This window comes from Strongylocentrotus purpuratus, unplaced genomic scaffold, assembly GCF_000002235.5.
Source record: "Strongylocentrotus purpuratus isolate Spur 01 unplaced genomic scaffold, Spur_5.0 spur5_scaffold_11, whole genome shotgun sequence".
NCBI lineage: Eukaryota > Metazoa > Echinodermata > Echinoidea > Camarodonta > Strongylocentrotidae > Strongylocentrotus > Strongylocentrotus purpuratus.
In genome coordinates, this window is record NW_022145596.1 from 1,137,487 (window position 1) to 1,159,272 (window position 21,786).

At 37.6% G+C, this 21,786-nt stretch overlaps 1 protein-coding gene across 1 annotated transcript; it reads right to left on the reverse strand.

Moving 5' to 3' along the window:
- Positions 1-16,001: 16,001 nt before the first annotated feature.
- LOC105444381 (lactosylceramide 1,3-N-acetyl-beta-D-glucosaminyltransferase A-like) lies at positions 16,002-20,631 on the reverse strand. The gene is made up of 2 exons (XM_030981228.1): positions 19,485-20,631; positions 16,002-16,606 (listed from the first exon to the last, which is right to left on the reverse strand). Exons 1-2 carry the CDS (start codon positions 20,605-20,607, stop codon positions 16,002-16,004), a joined length of 1,728 nt encoding a protein of 575 aa, XP_030837088.1. The 5' UTR covers positions 20,608-20,631.
- Positions 20,632-21,786: the final 1,155 nt, after the last annotated feature.

A 21,786-nucleotide genomic window follows, 5' to 3' on the forward strand; every position in this document is an offset into this window, starting at 1 on the left:
TGTTATCATGAATTATGAAGCAGCACCTTCACCTTATACTTTTTGTTTATATAAGAAAATCTTTGTTCAGATTGCTTAATTTATATTGAACTAATTAATTTGCTTATTATGTTGTAAAAATTGTTCCTTTGTTTAATGTTGCATCCAAGTATTACCGTCACCTTTTCCTTTTTAAAGGAATTGGAGCACATTCTGTACACTTGTTTTGAATGTGTACTTTATTAGTTTGGATACAAATGGAAAATATTTTTTAAATATGTTTGTGTTTATAATGTATGAGAAAATGTACTGCATGTATGTTTATACTGTAAGAACAATTGTGTTCGTATTCATCATTTTGTATAATTATGAAGATCTGAATAAAGGCAAAAAAGCTTTAAAAAAAAAAACTATTGGAAGGGATATATTTCTGTTCGGAGTGAACATTTTCCTGCTAAAATTTCATGAAGCTGAAAAATATCGCCACTTGGAAAAAGACAAAAGCCAGTTCATCACCGAAATCGGATTTCCGTGCACATACAGCCCCTATTTTTTAACGCTTAAATCTTTTACGACTTTCTGACATTGTTAAAAAAGTACAAATTACAACTATATTTATGTACAAATACCATACCAAAGGCAGGTTCTGCCGCTGATTTGTAATAATATGTTTTGTACTGCAGAATATATTCACTAGCACAACCCCCGGAAAAAAAACATCCTCGTCAGCCACTTTTAAAAAAGGGTATAGGCTATCTTCAACTTCCATTAACTAAAAGTGAACGGTTAAAAACTGTCGAAAATACAACGTCCTTGACCAGGTCTCTGTTGGCATCCCCCCTTTTTCTTTCCGCTATTTTGTAGTTCCTTTTGTAGTTACGGATTAGTTTATTTAATTACTCATTATTCCTAAGTATCATTTGAAGTGTTCACACTTGTACAATCATTGCTTTTTAGTGGACCCCTCTGTTTCCAACATGTACCTCTTACATTTGTTTTAAATGCTCATAATTGATTTGTAATGTTTTGTTGGAAACATGAATAAATTGAAATTAATATTGTAAACAGGGCAAGTATCAGAGGTGAAAAGGGGCACTCACCGAAGACGAATAATGACAATAATGAGAATGAAAAAGAGGCACTAATTATATATAAACTATTTATTCTTCTATATTCACCTCATCATCTGATATCCCTTAATTCTACAGTTCATAACTATGTAGATATACATCAAAGTACTTTAACAGGATACATGTCATGATACCATACCAGGCAAATATTATTGTTATTTCAATATTCTGAAACCACTTAGGATATTAAAAAATAAGGAATAATGATAAGGCTTTCATAAAATGCATTGCGTATGTGTAAGTAAATAATCATAAGCATGTAGAGGTGTCGTGGACGAGTGGATATGTCACCGGACTGTGGATCACAAGGTTCGCGGTTCAAGTCCCACCGCGGCACTAATGGCCTTTGGCAAGACATTGATCTACATTTGCCACTCTCCACCCAGGTGTTAAATGGGTACCCGGTAGGATGCGAAAGCTAATGTGGTTAGATTAGCAAGTGTGCGCTCGTAAAAAAGACGCCTGGCTGGAATGCTCCCCAGGGAGTGGAGAATGTGCATACATTGTGTGCGGGTAAGCCTGAATCCTATGACCGGGGTAATAATATATATATCTGTAAAGCGCTTTGAGAGGGCCTTCGGTCTTGAAAAGCGCTATATAAGAACTAGCTATTATTATTATAGGCAAATATATAACAAATTGTAGAACGTTATTGTGATTCGTTTTTTTGTTCTATGTGCATTGTAGTTGTAAAATTATTGTACCTTGTAACAAAGCCAATGGAAACAGAATTTCTATGTATTACCATGGATCAATAAAGAAATGAAGTAAAGGAAAAAGGGTATTTTATAAAGTGGTGAAAATTTGCACTTTTTGAGGAGGGGAAGGGGCTCTTATCAAAAAAAGAAATGGGTCACTTATCACAAGGTTAGGGGACCCTTATTAGAAAAAGGGGCACTTATCAAATTAAAAGGGGCACCTTTTAGATTTGAAAAGGGGCAATCATAATAGGTAAAGGGGTATTTATCAGAAGTAGTAAGGGTCACTTCTTGTACTTGAAAATGGTCACTCACCTGAAGTAAATAGGGGCACTTATGAGAATGAAAAAGGGCACTTGTTGAATGAAAAGGGGCAGCCATCAGATTTTAAAAGGGCATTTATCAGAGGTGAAAAGGGGCATTTATGAGAAGGGGAAGGTGCTTTTATTAAAAAGAAAAGGGCACTCATCACAAGGGGAAAATGCGCTTATTAGAAAGAAAAATGGATACTTATCTTAGGTGAAAAGGGGCATTAATGGAAACAGTGGAGGGGCTCAAAATATTTTTAAAAAGGGGCGGGGGCACTCATCAAAAAGAAAAGGGCACTTAATAGAAAGGAAAAGGGGCACGTTTCATAGGGGGAATTATAAGGGGAATTATCAAAGCATTTAATCTGGCACTAATTAAAAAGTGGGGAGATAGCGGCCCTGGGATGATTTGTTTTCTGCGTAGGATGGCAAGTGAAAATTCATGATTGCGTATAAATGCAACCTAGCCAATCTTCGTGTGCAGTAATTCATTCATTTATCACCAGAATGTTCAGATGTTCAAGCCACGGATGCTAGAGCACCAGGGTTTTTAAAAGGTGCTGTCAAAATATCACCATATGTGCATGCGTTACTTTAATCTTAAGTCGTCCGAGAGTTGATTCCGTTTCATGATTCAATCCATCATTTTTTTTAAAATGATCCAATGATACAAGTATCTAAGCTTTCGCGGGACCGTGTTTTAATCCACAGGATAACCTAAAATGATTTTGACTAACTATCTAAGATATCTTCGCTCAGTCATGTCTATTGCACCGTTTCACATGCGTAAGGTGATAATGTACTTGTCTCAAATAGCCGCACATTAAAACCCAGAGATTTACTAACCTCGAAGACTCAGTAAATGCAAGAGAGAACACAAGTCTGTTGATAACCTCCAAAGATATTGACAGAAAACTTTCATTTAAAACAAGAAGATAGCTTCTCCATTACACTTTGTCCATGTTGAATAACTCAATGACAAGGTTAACGTTAAACAGGGGAAGCGAGAGAAGCCAAGATTGTGTCCTCATGACTGGGAGAACATCTAACCCTGTGGTTGTAAATGAGACTTTTCTAAAGTAAGTTGATTAGTAAAATTAGATGATTCCATAAATAACACACTACAAGTTAACATAATTGTGTTACCCATTTTAAGACCATCAACAAATTGAGCAGGTAAAATGGCCCAACTGCTATTTCATTGATGAAAACGTTGGGCTTTTCGATACTACAGTGAGTCTTTCCCGGCAGAGATCGAGTTGGGTACGTGTATATACGAACCCTAATGATTCCCCGGACTATTTAAAATCTTGAATTCAATAAATGCTATTACCAGATTAAAGTTTAGTATCAACAGGTTTGTATGAATGGCCAATTGAAATCGTAATTGTAGTGCATGGTGGAGGGTGTGGTCCGCGTCTCATTCATTGTGGTAGCTCGGCACAGTAGAGAGTCCTTAAACGCATCACGATATCTCGTACTCATTCCGATATACTTGGTTAAGTCCAGAATCTGGCAGATTTAATTTTGATCTCCACCACACCCGTACCAACGCAAATATTTATATATTCAAATATTAATATGCAGGGCAGCGTGGCAAGGTTAGGTTTAAAAAAGACGCACCCCTAGCAAAGAGTGCCGGCTTAATTGTCTCAGCACTCCGCCCTCTACATGTTTAGGACAGGGTAATTTCCTAACCCCTTACATCCTTCCCCACTTAAAACGTGACCGACGGAACATTATTCAAGCCATCAACTACCAACAAACGTATAACTTATAAATAAACTTGCCACTAGTATAGCACGTGGCGACACAAAAGCTATTGTTACTGCACCTTTACCTCTATCTTTCCACTACATAGCAAGGATGTCCCCTTTAAGTGCCATTTTGCAAGCTCGTAAAACACAGTATACACTATACAAACATAATATACAATATAAATACATCCAAACATGGCTTAGCGTAATGCTCCTAATGTCGAGACTTCAAACCCAGTATAAATCGTCCTATCACAAATGTTAGTTATCTTCAAATCTAAAACTGAAATAGGTATGCACCAGGGGCGTACGCAGGGGGGGGGGGTGTTTTGGGGGTTCAAACCCCCCCCTTTGGTATTTTAATGTATGTAAACCCCCCTAAAAAAAACCTAAAACCCCCCCCCCCCCCTTTGGGTTTTTTAAATTATACCCACGGCTAACCTAAATAAGGTGACCTTACCCCCCCCCCCCCCCATACGTAAAAAATGTCAAATTTTGAAATTTTGAGACCAAAAAAAAAAAAAAAAGTGTCCGCTTACCCCCCCCCCCCCCCCCCCCCCCCCCCCCCCCCCCCCCCCCCCCACTGAGCGACTTTTCTGCCGGCTGAGTCGTTGCGATTTTTTTTGGCCTCCAAAAAAAAAAAAAAAAAAAAATTTTCGGTTACCCCCCCCCCCCCCCCCGCCCCCCCCCCCCCCCCCCCCACTGAGCGACTTTTCGGCCGGCGCGATTTTCAAATTTTCGGGAGCAAAATATTTTAAAACCCCCCCCTTGAAAAAATCCTGCGTACGCCCCTGCGTGCAGGTCAAGGCCTTGTTGCCAGCCGCATCAACGGCATCGTAAGCTATCGAAGTTATGCATCCTAGAAACGTGCTACCTGAGGCTGGGCCCGAGGTTCTCGTCGAAGTAATGGTCTGACCAGTAGTGTCGGACGCACGAGGCTCGGTCCACCGAACGACCGCCGATGTCTTTAGGTCTTGAGCGTAAACCGTTTGTAAAGCTGGACATTCTACGAACGTTGGGGGCGTGACATCTGAAAGAGTGATGGCCAGAAATACCGTTATGGTGTGTGTAGTATAGGCTTGTTACCCACGAAGCATTATTAGACTGCCGTAGGTCGGCATGAGTGAGTTGCGCAGTCTTTGACGCGCCATGTGATGTGATGGGGGTCAGGCGCGTACGCAGGATTTTTTCAAGGGGGGGGTTTTAACATTTATAAATCGGTCCGAAAATTTCGCAACGACTCAGCCAGCCGCTGAATAAGCGGGGGGGGGGGGGGGGGGGGGGGGGGGGGGGGGGGGGGGGGGGGGTAAGAGGACACTTTTTTTTTTTTTTTTTTCTCGAAATTTGGAAATTTGACATTTTGCTCCGTTGGGGGGGGGGTAAGGTCACCTTTTTTAGGTCGGCCATGGGAATAATTTTTTTTTTTTTTTTTAGTTGTCTGGGGGGTATTTATCTGGGGGTGGATGTTCAGGGGTAGGTGTCCGGATACGGTGATGGGGAGATCGTGCCAAGAAAATAGTTGGAAAATGCAAAGTTTACATTACTATGTGGTCATTTAGTGGCTAATGGGTTGATTCGCTTATAATAAGAATAATAATAATAATAATAATAATAATAATAATAACGTTTTATTTATCCAGGGTAGCCACTTCAGTTATGAAACTGCTCTTCCAGCGGGCCCTGCATAACATAATATGTTACTACTACCCTTCTCCAATCTAATATGCTGAGCGCCTAGCTAGAAGGCAGAAGGTCCCATTTTTATAAGTCTTTGGTATGGCTCGGCCGGGGTTCGAACCCACGACCTCCCGTTCATGAGGCGGGCGCTCTAACCACTGAACCACCATGCCTGGTTTAATGAGCGCAGACTTCCTTTTAAGGCACTACCAGTGCCTTTAAAGGATGTCACACGTAGCAGTCCACTATGTCGACGTGCAAATCTAAAAGTCCTTAATAACGCAATGGAGACAACGCTTCATGTGCAATCAACCTAAGTTAACTATTGCAGATCTATCTTTTTGAAGAGTAATCAACATATCATTTATTCATCAATTCTGGAATTTATCGATGACGGAATACGCTTTACTCTACAAACAGGCGTGTAGGCATAATAATAATAATGATAATAGTGGCAATAACAATTGTGGGTTCTTCTATAGCGCTCATGTCTGTCAGACTTGACACTCCTTGCCCTCCACAATTTGTTTACTCCGGCTTCAGCAAGGTTGTCAGGATACCTCAAGCCTCTAATACAGTTATTCCGGCCTGGTATCCATTTACAAATTTACAGTATGTCAATAACGCGAAACACTTTTAAGTAGGCCCTTAAGTTTAAATGCAAATATAGCATGTCGCCAATGGAACCATATAAAGATGGAATTTACTCGATCCAGCTGTGAAGAAAAATAAAACTACCTTAATAATACATAGAAAATCCATCGTTTTCAAATATTTGAACAAGTTGAGTACTGAATTTTCTCATTCCCGGGAACCCCAACTGGTTCCAGGAGACAATGGGTTACACCAGTCATTGTACACGCACATGACTGGAAGTGTGTTGATTCTGGGACATGTCAACATTGTCAAGCAATGCACACGGACCTTGGTGGGTAAAGTTTGTTTTTCTCACGAATGTGCCGCACTCATATCCAAGGTCTCATATTATGTCCAATAACCACGTACACAATACTTCTTTGTAAATTTGTATTTGTTTTTTTACATTGCTTGTAGTGTCATTAAATATATTTCAATCATAGAATTTTTGACAGCACTTCCTCTTTCTCTTTCAAACATATGCTATGATTCCTGATATCCTCTACTTTTTTTCTAAAAACTTCCTTGTGAAAACCATACTTATACTTTATATTCATAAATTTGAACGTGAAACATTTTTGCTTAGAAGGATGGCAGATATGTAATTGTACATACCGCTCCCTTATTTTTTTTCTTTTCTCATTATTTCTTTGAATAAAACCACTATTCTTTTATTGTTCAGAGTGTCATTTTAAGAATATTAACAGTAAATTATGTGCATATCAATTATCAAAAAACATGTTAAATTCACGATTTCTTTTGGTAAACTGGAATCGCTATGGGCCTCTCATTTTAATTAGTGACAGAACTATTCCTGTCGAGTAAAACCATAAAATGGATATATAAACACAGAAATTTAGATAAATATGTTATGGCTTATGGTTACTGTTATGTTATACGTAAAATTGACAATTCATTTGCACATATGTATATACATTATACAATATACTTAGATTTAAACGTTAAATAAAGTATAATTCAATTCAATTCAATTTCGGTTTTATTACAAATATACCGTATGAAATGCATTAAAAACAGTAGATTTAAAAATTCAGTAATTAGTTAGAGTACATCGCTCACATTGTTTCATATAAAAATGCATTAAAACTGTTGATTTAAAAAAATTCATTAATAACTTGAAGTACGAAAAGAAAACTAATGCATTAGGGGGTAAGGGCTATAACCTAAGAAAAGCTAGAGAGGTTAATATACGGAGGGGTGGATTAGGGATATAATACTCTCACAGTTATTTCCTGTATTTTTTCAATCATAACAAAGTCTCTTATCATTTTTGTTATAAAAACATATTAACAAAGTAATTCGTAATCAATAATTCTCACAATGCATGTGATCAAAATATAACACAGTCATTTATTTCATGAATGCCCAAAACGAGAACAAGGGATGGCATTTTTTCAGAACAAAACTGAATATTTTTACAAATTTCGATTTTCTTATTTCTCAATGTGTAATTATACAGAATTGAAGCTATGAGTCGTTTGCCTTTATTTAAACACTACATCTACCCCAACCCTCCCCTCACTTCCCTTTCTATGAATCTTCGAACCTTGAATTTTACATGTTTGAATTGATCCTCTTTAATCTGGTTTCTCACAAATTTGATTGATATAGTGTACTTACCTTGACAATTGGCTGTAGTTCCAGACCATCCTGAGGACGTACATGTCCTTTGAGAGCTACCTGATGTACGTGTGTAACCGGTATGACAGGTGTACGTACAGACGCTGGCAAAGAAGCTCGAATCAGTACAAGAGATCAAACAGTTGGGAGGACTGGTCAGAGTTGGCGAACAAGTGATTCCTTGAATTATAACAAAAGATCATCAAGAAACAAAAAATTTAATAACCGTTTCACATCGGAGTTGTAGATATTTTGCAATTTTTGTCTAAAGGAGAAGAGATCGGATGGTACTACTTAATTAATATAGACATTTTGTAACACCTTAGTCTTCTTACAGAAGAATTTATATTTGTCAACATCGTGCACAACCTACTCGGCTGATAATCTACCTAAAAGCCCTGAAAGTCTACCTAAATAGGGAAATTCGAATTGTTGACCCACTGTCCGACGATCCTTTGGTCGTAAACATTTTATCTAGACTGCAGGCAAGCCCATCAGATGGGAGTATGTCGTATGGTGGGCTTCCGACCTTGTGAACATCCTATTTACTGGAGGACAATTGTTTTTATTGTAACCTACCCTTTGACATAATCGTTAAATTTCAAAATGTTGACAAATTCATTTTGTGTTTTTGTTAAATGTGATAACTGCACATACATGTTAAGGTCTTTCATCTAAACATTCTAGAGTTCAAGCTTTTGAAACGAAGCAGACTTTGCCTTACTGGTGCACGATACTGTTGAGCCTGACCATGAACCCGAGTTGCCAGACCGTCCGCAGGTCGTTGATGTAGAACCGCTCAGAAGATAACCCGTGTTGCATGAGCTTTGACAGACCGAACCAACGGATCTTCCATTCGTGCAACTCACAATACCATTGGTGGGTCGGCTGAGGGTTCCACACCGTATGACTGCGGAAAAGCAGGTGAAAGGTTTATGAGCCAAACCTGGCAGAAAATCTATATGAATATTCTCCATTAATCAAAGAAAGATTAATTGGAGGTGAAGATATGATAGTTGGACCAGTGCTTCGAAATACGTCTTCACTAAAAAAGAATCAAATATGTTTATTTCAAATCCTAAGTATACGATTTATATGGATTGAAAGTCAAATACCATGTTATCTATAATTGATTAACTAGTTTTGGCTTTAATCGCACAGTTTTCGACAAGACACAATTGGTAGGCGAGAATGAAAGACATTCTATTGGATTTATTTTATCCAATAGATTGGTCCTGAGCGATAACGTATTTCGTTCCGCGGGGAGGTGAATCTTACTCAATGAAAGTTTCATATTGGATGTTTTATCATCTGGTGGAAGACGTGCGATAAACTCCAATAATATGCGGTATTATTTCACTTTTCACTTGATTCCAAAATGTTTATAAGGTCATCCCTGTCCAACCTTACCGTTTGGTCAATGAACTTCACTATAATTAAATTACAATAAAGATGTGACACTAAGTCCTAGGTCCTCGGTGTGCATATGAACATAACTGCTTAACCACAATAGGCCGGGTGTAATTACGAAAGAAATAAAATTTTACGAACGTAACAAAAGAGCTCAACAAAGACAAAACAAACGTGCATATTATAGCAACTAACTACTGCATTTCTCCTTCGTATAACCGATAATATCATACCATTATACGATATTACTACCAATCTTCCTTATCAGGAAATTACAGAATCAATATCATCATTCCAAAAAAGTTTCCTTTTATATGCATAGTTTATATGATAGCATAATTTGTTTTACAATGATTGCCCAGTTCTAAAAATGACATTAAATTTTGTACTTTATACAACTATCATAATCAGCTACGAAATAAAAGGGTACCCATACCCACAACTGTAAAGCTGAATGAACATGTTCGAGCATTACCTGACGTATCAACAGCCCTGTATGTATTGTGTGAGACCCCTCGCTGAATTGGGAGCCTGGTGCTGCTCCGGCAGTACGTCTGTTTTGAAAGAGCATGTAGATACATTATGGTCAATATGGTGAATGGGCGATCAATGCAACCTCTATAATTATAAAAATCCCTCAAGGGAAACGAGAAAGGATGTATATGTTTTAAGGCATGTGGTTTCTATGTTAAGGTTTCTTCAAGACATGTTACAATGAAAAAGAAATGCGTTTTAAGGGAAACAGCACATGTGGTCTTAATAGACAGATGCTTTTTCTAAACCGATGGTTGCTGATTAAGATTTTCACTGCAATTTGTATGTGTGTATTTTTCACGAACCGCTCCTACCCTGCAAGATATTATGTGCATTCTTAGCAGCTATATACATTAATTAATCAATGAATAAAGAAATCAATCAATCACACATTCGATTCGCCAGTTCATCAATAACTAAGTATCAAAAGATATGACATTTATGGTTCTCACGTAACGCTACATGAAGATCTTGAATCGGAGCAGGTTGGTTTTGTCCATGTCACCCTGGCTGTAGATGTAGTTGTGTATTGATTACCAAGAGAAGAAGGACACCCATTCAGTGTTGGAGGAGTAGTATCTATTAAAGATGGGAAAATGTCAAATTGTCTACGGCATTCAATATTGGCTCTCGTTTATAAAACGTTCATGTTCCATTTTTTTTTTTAAAGACAGAAATAAGAACTTCTGCATATTGTTTAACAGAATGACTATAATATACCTGCCAAATCAGTTCTTTGAAGACAATTGTTACACCAGAAGTTTTGTTTTAGTTGCAGGGTAAAATACCTGCATAACAGCTTTATTTATTTTACTGTATTATCAAAAGACGCCAAATCACATTTTCTAGATCAATTAAAGACATTAATACATTAATAATTAAATGAACAAATGTAATTCATTGTGCTTATTATCATTAAATGTGTTGAAGCATGGACTCTCTGTGGTTTAAAGTAAATTTGATTTGTTGCCCAGTTCTCATTTCTTTGCATAAATGAAATTTAAATCACTAATTCACTGTAGGATGACTGTTAGTCGCGTTCTTTTTAATGGAAGCCCTAAATAGTTCAGTTGCCAGACCGTGTTTGTATTAGCATGATAACCAATTATACCTAGAGTAACCAGAGGGTTACGGTGATCAACTTCATTTTCCACCTCTCAGGCACAAGGGGACGTCAAATACTCAATCATAGTATAGCGAATGCTCTCCAGACCCATGTGTATGAAATGTTAGGGGTAATTATGATTGCAGGACCTGCAGCCTAGGAAAAGCAATTTCAATACTGATGAGGCCCCTAGGTAAATGAATGTATGAGACCAAATCATTATCATTGAGCGCGTTTATCTAGGCTTGCCACTAGATATGTACATATCGTACCCCACTATCGATCCCCACTATCGTACCCCACTATACGATCGTGATTTGCGGGATGTCGCGTTTATCGACCCTTCACGATTCAAAATAAAGGCCTTGTGTCTGCCCAGCTGTTTTGACCCGGGAAGCAGACAGTTTCTCGGAGGTCAACTTCACACGTATGCTTGTACACAATACCTGGGTGGTCCTATTTGTATGTGAGGTTCAAAACAGCTTTGCGTTTATCGATCTCTCAGAAACGTGATTATGGCTGTATGTCACATTCAAAACGCACCTTTTTGCGTCTTTAGATATGCCCATATCTAAAGACGTTTGAAAAAGGCTTTGCGTTTATCTACTTCTAAATTTGCCTGAAAGACGTTTGAGAAACCTGATTCTAGCCAAAAATTTGCTAGATAAACGCAACCATAGTCAGCAGCAACCACGTTGGATTAATTCACGTATGTTAACCCAAATAAACACACACCCACATCCGCTAAATGCGCAAACACACCCACGCACACGGGCTCGCGCATGTACTGCTATTCTTTTTTGAACAACTTTAACCGCTCGACTTAAAGTGAACAACTCACTCATGACAAGGCCATTTAATGTGACATACCTGGTGGTGGAGGTGGTGGTGGAGACCGTCTGCGTCGACGCCAGGCATCTACATGTATATCACAGACAAGAAAAAGAAACATCTAATATGTAGAATTGTCTATGTAAACGTTTACCTTTTTACCGTATGTTGGTGTATAATTGGTACTTTGGTGATTTTGTTACTACGTTTTGGTAATCAGGTGTCAACAGATAATTGTTAATAGCTGCTCACATCAGCAGTCCCTGTACGGAGAGTCCCAAATAAACCAATCAAATTGGTTTGCTGCACATCACATGATGTTCACTAATCTATTCAACAATAAAAAGTACTTTTATTAACTCTTTACATGTAACGTAAGCAATTCACGGAGGACAAAATGTAAGTATGTGGAATAGTAACACTTGCATAAAGTTAGGTTGCATCGGATGGAACGCACAAAGCATCACCATGTATTCCACTAAGATATTTAAGCTTGAGGTTACGGTAAAATCAAAGAGTGGTGTTATCAGGCTCTTGGAACTAAAGGAACTTCTAAAAAAATGTTAGTCCGAACATGCCGAAAGGTAAGATAAATATAGAGGGAAGGCTTGCAAGTCATCTTACTTTTTCGCTACCAATAATATCAAGCTTATAACATCTGTCAAAACTTTTTCTTGTATTAAGTTCTTTTGGACTCATGCTAGAATATTTATATATAATGCTATCGAGGCATACCATATTAAAAGAAACAGCATAATGTGTTGTGTAAACTTATAAAGAGTTCAAAATTCCTATTGTGAATTATAGGTTTCAACAGTAGTTCAAAGCTATTTTCAATAATATAATAACCCCAATTACGCAGTTTAATTGCTATACTTGGTAATATCTTCACATTTCGTTAACTTTAAATTATTCACACTGTCCTACACACAAAAGAACGGAACTAAGTATGGTGAGTAAAAATCGTAGCTCACTCTTTCAGTCGAGAGAATATATCTAATAAATGCATTATTTCACACATTTGGTGAATACACCACCTTTTTCTTAGTGAAATTTAATGATATTTAAAACGAGTATGTGACCCGATTATTTTCTCGATGAGTCTTTTTACTCATTAAAGTACATGTAAATTAATATTGGATGAGTATTCTCCGACTTTAGTGACCGAATGAGTAAAAATATTCACAAGTGTGTAGAGTGGCTTTTTGCTTCCTAATATGTCAAAGACTCTTTATTCGTTGGATGAGTAAAAAAAACAAGAAACCTCAGTCTCTTCGAAGCTTTACTCGTCTTAGGAGCTATCTTACTCTTTGCATGCGTGTAAATATTTCGTTGATGAATATTCGTACGCGTTCGTGATCGTACGTACGTACCCGATTGTCACGTTTTTAGCAGCCGACGAGCCACAGAATAAGTGTAAGTAGATTTGATTTTTCTTAATTTTGAATCAGTTAGTAGTCAGGGGATCCCTTATTCAGACTTTTTCTAAAACAAGTTAAGGCTACCGATTAGATATAGAATCTAGATCTAGTGCTGAAATTTGAAGCTCTTCTTGTGCACAACCGAAGTGTATGGAGTGCATGGCGAAGGACTTCCATTTTTACAGTGACAAACATACAAACTTTCTTCAATTTTTCTTAGTGCGAAACACTAGGACTTCGTCGCACAGAATCTGTCGAAATCTCCACAATTGGACGTTATTCGACTTATATTCGGTCATACATTTGTTGATTGAACCTAGGTCTTTATTACTACACGTCGATTTTGTACTTTTGCTTTTTAGTAGATCCCCCACTTTATAGATTGATTTATATGAGTGTATTCTCTGTTATAACTATTATCATGTACATTATGTTTTCTATATTGTATGTTTAGTTATAATAATTACCATTGTTCATTATGTTCAATTATGTTATTTTTGATAAAGTGAAATAAAATAAACTTGAAACTTGAAACTTGAAACTTTTTAATCGTATTTCTCGCCATGGAAATACATGGTTTTGATGCTACCGTGACCGGCACCACTGACGGCACCACTGCCGAGAGCTCCGGCGCGGCCGGACGGACCAGCGGCAGAAAAGGGCCGTAACTGAGTAATTGAAGCATTACTCACTACTTGAGTTGGAGCGATTTACTCACAACATTAGGCTAAATAACTCAATAATTAAAATACTCATTTGCCATGTCACTATAATGTCAAATCAACAAAACTCATTCCTGTGCGTTATTATTCTCAATTTAATGAGTTAATGTATTCAGTTAAGTGTGTCACTATAGTGTAAAAGTTTATTTGCCTATTTGAGTAAGATTACCCAAATATTTCTTTGTGTGTACATCTAATATGCCTGGTGCATTACAGTGGTTCTTGTCAAGGGCGTAGAAGGGTTGGTTTCAGGGGCGTACGCAGGGGGGGGGGGGTGTTTTGGGGGTTCAAACACCCCCCTTTGGTATTTTAATGTATGTAAACCCCCCTAAAAAAACCTAAAACCCCCCCTTTGGCTTTTTGTTTATTTATTTATTTTTATTAAAAAAAAAAAAAAAAAAAAAAAAAAAAAAATTATACCCACGGCTAACCTAAATAAGGTGACCTTACCCCCCCCCCCATACGTAAAATAGTGTCAAATTTTGAAATTTTGAGACCAAAAAAAAAAAAAGTGTCCAAGTCCCGCTTACCCCCCCCCCCCCCCCCCCCCCCCCCCCCCCCCCCCCCCCCCCCCCCCCCCCCCCCCCCCCCCCACTGAGCGACTTTTCTGCCGGCTGAGTCGTTGCGATTTTTTTTGGCCTTCAAAAAAAAAAAAAAAAATTGTCCGCTTAGCGTAATGCTCCTAATGTCGAGACTTCAAACCCAGTATAAATCGTCCTATCACAAAATGTTAGGTATGCACTGAACATGTTATATCGCTATTAAATTCACAGAAAATGTCTACAAATCGGCTGAATACAAATTAGGAACATCAGCGCTTCTTAATTTAACCTCAATAAAAATGAATTGGGGGAACGGATCCATACCAGCAAAATGACTAAAATTCAATCAGGAGGTCTTGCTATCGCCCTATAGCAGTGCGTAGTTCTGACTAATGTTGCTGGACATAAGACTTGATGTTTCTCTGACACCCTGGTTGTCCTTCCCCACTTAGGACCAGACCATGTGGAAACCTTCCATTTCTCCCGAACACCAAGTAGAAGGGTTCGACACCAGTACCCGCATGGACAATGTTGTTGTAGGCATATACCGAAGAGGGAAGGTAACGCTTCCAACATCGCTTCTTGCTCTCAGGCAGAGATCCCAGCATAATATGTTGTGCAGAGTGCGATTCAGGCGTCCACACTGGCCATGAGCTGAACACACTTCGCGATGTTTCTCCAGAAGACCCTCTACTGTAGATCAGAGCGTCCTCCAAGAGACAAACTCGTTCAGTCCACATCCACCGGATTCTCATTATTCTTGACTGACAGTTCATCTTGCTCTATACCTCTCGCACGACTGATGCATTGCCGTAAAGGGCATCCAGTTGGACACCCTTTGGGATCTCATCTTTCTTATCGCAGAGCACAATGGGGAATCGACATTTCTCTATCCGAACAAAACATGGCTGGATATCTATTCCTACCGGTAGGGCGCTTCATTTTTCGGGCTCTATAGAAGCACTTCAAATGGCCCCTTACTCGTTCCAGTTGTACTTTGTGCTTCAAGCACCACTGTCTGACCTGCCGATATCACAACACTTAATTCCCTCCTGTCTGAGACGGGCTGTTCCAATGGCATCCCTCGCTTGGCTCAACTTGATACGGTTGTCGACTGCTTTGAAAGCCTTCTGCCGGGCTGTATTAGGATCCGGCCTCTGCAAGTAGTCTTGCCCTTTTTTTATTAGATGCTCCCAGTATTCCTGCAGTATTTTCATGCCTAAACTCCCCGATGCGATCATGTGGCTATGTTCGCTGGCTGTAATGTCTCTGGTCACAAGAAAAACTCTACTAGGAACCAGGCGGCCAAGCGCTTCCACATCGGTTTCGAAGTATCCCACATGTGGTATTGCATCTCTGCTTGCCGACAACACAGTGAAGGAGGTAGGAATCTCCTCTATCCTAAAACCAGCATGCCTCATCGTTAAAAACGCCTCGTCTACTGTTTTCACCTGGGACTCCGGGTCCAGCAGGCAGGGAACTATAACTCCCCCAAACTTCACTTCACCAGAGTAACACTCTCAACAGCCCAGGAGAGAAAATTGTCTGCCACTTCGTCCCCAGTTTGCAGCCTGCACCTCTGATAGTTGCCCTATTAAAGGAGCCTGTTCTTACCGTAAATCAGGTTGTTCATGTGCATTGAAACGTGATGTAGGCGATGGTGTTCCATTCTGCAGGAGTCGAAGATGATGGGGCAATTGGTAGTCCTGGTAGTGGCGTCCGGCGTAGGCAAATGTACTGGTACAGAAAAGGGTCCGGTCTGTTGTACCCAGCCAAGTTGCCAGGTGGATGTCGAGAATATGGTTGCCCGGGATGTGACGCCCACCCATCGGGTTGGGAAAAGGGTAGCGCGCAGATGGTCGCCCTCTTGGTGCCCAACGTCTCTCCCTTCTACCACGTCTATACCGATCTGTATACTGGGGGGCCTGTCCCCTGTCTTGACGTGCACTGTCCTTGGACACGAGCATAATGTCCCCGTCCGCTACAATAATACTGAAGCATTGTACATTCTCTGCATTGCGAGGCAAGGGTGGTTTCATCGATGTTGCTAGGTTGCTAACTGCTCCGACGACTCGATCGGTCAGTTCCTTTACTGCTCTCACCATCTCTTCTACACCTGGCTGGTTTGTCGGTGTTTGTAGCGGTGGCTGGAGGGCCGTCTGGAACACTGTTCCTGTGGAAGTCTTGTCGCTGTTCCTTCCTGATGGAAACCTCCCTGAATTCAAAACTTGATCGACTCCCAAATTCTCAATATCATCATTATCAAGATAATAAATTATATTTCCATAAAATTAATACCCTTCAACCACATTTATTCACTTTAGTTCACTTAGTTCCTGAAGAGAGTTTTTAAAGTGAGTTCTTGAAGCAATGTTCTTTCATCACCTTGCCATGCACATCGCCTTCGTTCTATCACGCATTGCTTAATTATGTTCAATGTGTCCGCGCATAACTATAATTAATCAATCTATGACAATTAAAAGGAACGGTCAATATTCTGTTTAAAAATAGAAAAATGCAAGAGCGCACTTGCAGGTCATAATGGAACCCAATATCTTTCCATTATGAGGCAATCGCTTATCCACAAGACCACTTTGCCTCACTGCTCCTCGATCGCTACTTCGCTTCTTTTCGTTTTACTTTCTGTTATCAGTGGCTTTAGAGAATGTAGACTTACCCTTTGTAGGTGCCCTTTTTTCTTTTTCCAGAAAGTGCCCTTTTCGTTGTAAACACACCAAACACGTCCTCAATACACTACACGTATATTCAAATTCAAATTCACAGTTTATTCAACACTCTTCATAAAACATTTAAAACATACAAATACAGAATGGAGTTATAAAAAAAACAAGACAGTGATATCAAATACAATGGCAATTAATAAGAGCATTTGGGATAGGCAGAAAGGAAGGATTCCTTATATAAAAGCCTACCCCTAAAACACACATACATGAAAACGAGAACAAAAGAACAGAACAAAAAACAAAGAACATACTTAAACTTACTATCATGCACGATCAGAGTAAAAAAAAGAGTCAAAATGTGCCTATGCTATTAATACTGATTATTATACTTATTCAACAGAAATTGTTTATATTTAATTTTAAAAAGATTGAGAGTTTAGCATTTTTTAATTTCCTGCGGTATACTATTCCATATTAATGGTCCTTTAAAAAATAGTGAATTTTTCATACAAGTCGTTCTAATCTTGGGGAGGTGATAATTTAGGGCATTTCTAGTATTAAAATTATGCACATCACAATTCAAGTTAAAACATGTTGATAAAAAAAGTAGGCGAATTGCCATTAAAACATGAAAACATGAAAACTGCAATATAAAAATTATGCATATCGATTACATTTAAAATTCTAAGTTTACAAAATAAAGGATTACAGTGAGCATAATATTGGAATGAGTTATAATGCGTATTGCTTTCTTTTGAAGCTTAAGTAACCTTAACATATCATTTTTATTAAAATTTGCCCATGCAACTATACAGTAATTGAAATATGGTGTTATTAAAGTATGATACAACATTTTCAGAATGTTTAAGGGATGAACTTTATATAAAATACCGATGTTTTTTGCTATTTTATTACACACCACATTTATATGCTCATGCCACTTCAGTTATGATTAATTACAATACCTAAAAACTTAAGATTATCTACACGTTCAAAATTATGATCATTTACTCGTAAATGAATGTTGTTAAAATCAATATTTCTATTTGTAAAAACAATAAACTTAGTTTTATCATAATTTAAAACCAATTTATTATATAAAAACCAATTAGAAAGTTTCAACATTTCTTGCTTAAAAACATTTTGTAAAACCTGGACATCAGAATGAGACATAAAAACACTTGTATCATCAGCAAATAAAATAAACTTCAGTTTATCAGAAATATTGCACATGTCATTAACATAAATAATAAATAAAAGAGGTCCAAAGATGGATACAGTTAATGCACATGTGGGCAAACTTTGTTGTTTTTGTGGGAATCAAATCAATTACTTTGGGTTGCTTTAACTTTTCACTGAAAAGAGATATAAACCTCTCCTATGCACATGATATTGTCCATGTACATGGGCAAATTCCTGGAAAGTAACGAAAAATGGCCCATCTCCAATTTTGATGGAAAACAACGTTTTGCTTTTATTTAATTCAATATTTCGAAGAAAAAAAAAATCACAAAAATCATTTTTTTACTTAAATTTTTGATGTTAATTAATCCCAATTCCTATGATATTTTTTATCAAAATATAGATAATTTAATTTTCTTTCATCAAGGTTCCCTTAAAATATTATTCACAAAATACCTTTTTTCGTCAAAATGGCCTCTGTTTTGGACGCCCCCTCCAATTTACGGGTGTTCGCTACAAATTTAAGAAAAACACCTCTGATATATTGTGTATTATGATAAAATCTTTCGAAGGAACAAGGTGTACTTATGGTTTGTGTAGTAGTGGCAGGCAAACCCCTCTTTCTGACTTTGGCTCTCCGCTTATTCGTGATCTAAAAAGTTTTTAACTTCGAACTGTTCGTAATTTCACATCTGGTGTAAAGATTGTTACATTTATTTGCATGAATAAGATTTTTCTTCCTGATTACGTTCGCCAAAATCTCAATTACTTATACTAATAGAAATAAATAAGGCGACAGAGGATCACCTTGTTGAACCCCACGTTGGAATAGAAAGTATCCCGTGAATGACTCCCGTTCATAACTGACATATATTCACTTGTGTATATAAAACTTTGACCTATTTGCAAAACGACGTCCCCAATCGTTTCAAACTCTGAAAAAAATTAATACGAAAGAGAATGAATTCAATTCAATTCAATTCAAAATCATTTTATTCTTGAACATCAAATAAAACATTAGATTGCACATTCTTAAATAGTTACATTTGAACAAGAAAAGGTGGACAACAAAAAATATACACTTGAAAATAGGAAGCCTCCAGATTATTACATCGTGTGTACATGTCAGATGAAAACACATTGTATACAAAAATATAAATGACATATATTAAAAAACAAAATAGAATCATTATACACGCACATACGCACACACGCACACTCACACACACATCCACACACACACACCTACCATCACAGAGAGAATTAACACATTGCCGATCCATCGTACAGCTTCTCCTATGTAAGATCTTCCTGGACGAGCAAACTGCAGGTTGTGAATGTTCTTGTATCTATGTTCAACTGCTCTCCAGGTCTTCATTAGGGGCTTCTTTATAGCACCCATAATCACATAGTGGTCTTGAGCTTTCAATGGAGCCACTTGTTTCTCATGTCCATGTCTAGTCTGAAACCAAGATATTATATCTGTCATCTGTACCCCTAATGTCTGTAAGAGCATACCACAATATACATCGTCCCAGGGTATCGGTGCAGCCATCTTCTGAGAGGCACGATAGATATCATGGGCGACATCTCTGGAGACGATATACCCGTATCCTCGAGGAAAAGGAGACCATATCTTCTCCGAATAGAATTGATATGGAGTATACCACTTGCTCTGAGTATCTCGTTGAGGTTTCCAGCCAATTGCAGGCTCGGCTAACACAAACTTCGAACGAAACGTATTTGCTTCGAGATCGTTGACAAGGTTAACGATGTCCACAATGACATCGTCATCTGTTGACATTACATAATAACTATTGTTACAGAATGTGGACGCCCATTTGGCGGCCATGATGAGTTTAATGGTTAGATTGTAGTAGCTATCAATAAAGTCCTCTTGTAGAATATCTCCGTGAATATCAGCCTCACTTTGAAGCTGAGCTTGCAGGGTTGAATTATATTCCCCGGAGATTCCAGTAAGAAATACAATCATCGCAGAAACATTGTACTTAACCACTCCCTCGCCATATGTTTCTCTGATGATATTCCTCCGTTTTGCACTACTCACTTTTGTCTTTACGAGAATAAGCAATGTCCTGTTTTCTGATTTCTTGCATCCATTCTCTGGGTAGATGAGATAGCGATACTCATGCAGGTCTAATTTGGACTCCCATTGAACATTCTGTCTCCAACCAAGCAGTTTCTCTTTATCACTAGAATAGTTTGAATAGTTTGATAAGCGATGTTTTTTCTTGTTGTCTACTGATTTCCTTAAGTAAATGAGAAAGAGAAAGCTAGATGCAGAATACACTAAAAACAAGCACAAGAATATCTTCTTTATGGACGACATGTTGACGAGAGACTATATCCAAAAAGTCGAAGGCACGTATACTGGAGCACAGGTAGGCAACAATGAATGAAATATAGCCAGAGTCCAATGTTCAATACGGTTAATATTTAACACTTGATACCGAAATCAGTCCTTCCCATATCAGACAACAAAATATATGGAACAACACTATGATTCGTGGAAACAAAAATGTAATATTCATAAAGTCATGGTATGACAAAGGTACAATTAAATTTTCTTGACGAAAATGGTAATATTTTTACCTTCTTTCAATTTAGAAAAAACAAATATAAGTTTGAATACAATTTTGTAGAATTTTATTCTGTGAAAACGGCTATTCCCCATAATTGGAAAAATAATATCCTTAAATGTTCAGAGGCAGACCCAACAGCTCAAGAGGAACTGATTAAAAATATAATGAAGGTAGCGAAGATATGTCGCTATATTCATAATTTAAGTGTTCAACATGTTTTTAGTCCCCCTAAATCAATAGATCAATGGAATTCTCTGTTTAATATCCCAAACATAGACTGGGGTAAAAAAAAAATTAGTTCGTGTTAGGTCATGTTTATCTACACGGATCCGTTATTTTCAGTTTAAGATAATACATCGTATAGCTGGTGCTAATAAATATCTTAAATTATTAAATATTTCGCAGTCAGACCTATGTTCATTTTGTTATAGCTCCGTGGAATCTATAGAACATCTATTTTGGGATAGCCCAATCATTAGAACTTAAGGTTTATTGCGGATGTCCAAAATTTCATTTTTTAATTGGATAAGGTTACTTTGAATAAAAATAATTTCATATTTGGGTTTTATGGAAACGTTGGAGTTCAATTTTATTTAATTATTTTATATGCCAAATACTATGTATTTTCCAACAAATGCAAAAATAGCTTACTCTCACTAAATTCTTTTAAATACATGCTAAGATATTATCGTTCTCTTGAACAATACATTGATGTTAAAAATAACAAATTTGTATCATTTGATAATAGGTGGAAAAACATTGTGTTGCTTTAAAAAAGATATTTATCTTGTATAATCAGCTATATTCTTGTTGTTGATTGTATTGGTTATAATTATTATGTATGTAGTTTTGTTATGCCGTGTTTTGTAAAGTCGAAAGCAATATTGAATATAGATGATTTTATTGAAGAGGGACAAAAATATCAG

What these genes read in the sequence shown, in the direction of transcription:
- LOC105444381 (XM_030981228.1), bottom strand. Translation starts at nt 20,607, where the DNA reads ATGTCGTCCATAAAGAAGATATTCTTGTGCTTGTTTTTAGTGTATTCT. An exon ending in AGGTGTGTGTGTGTGGATGT is followed by an intron (nt 16,607 to 19,484) that starts GTGTGTGAGTGT and finishes TTTTGAATTCAG; the next exon opens with GGAGGTTTCCATCAGGAAGG.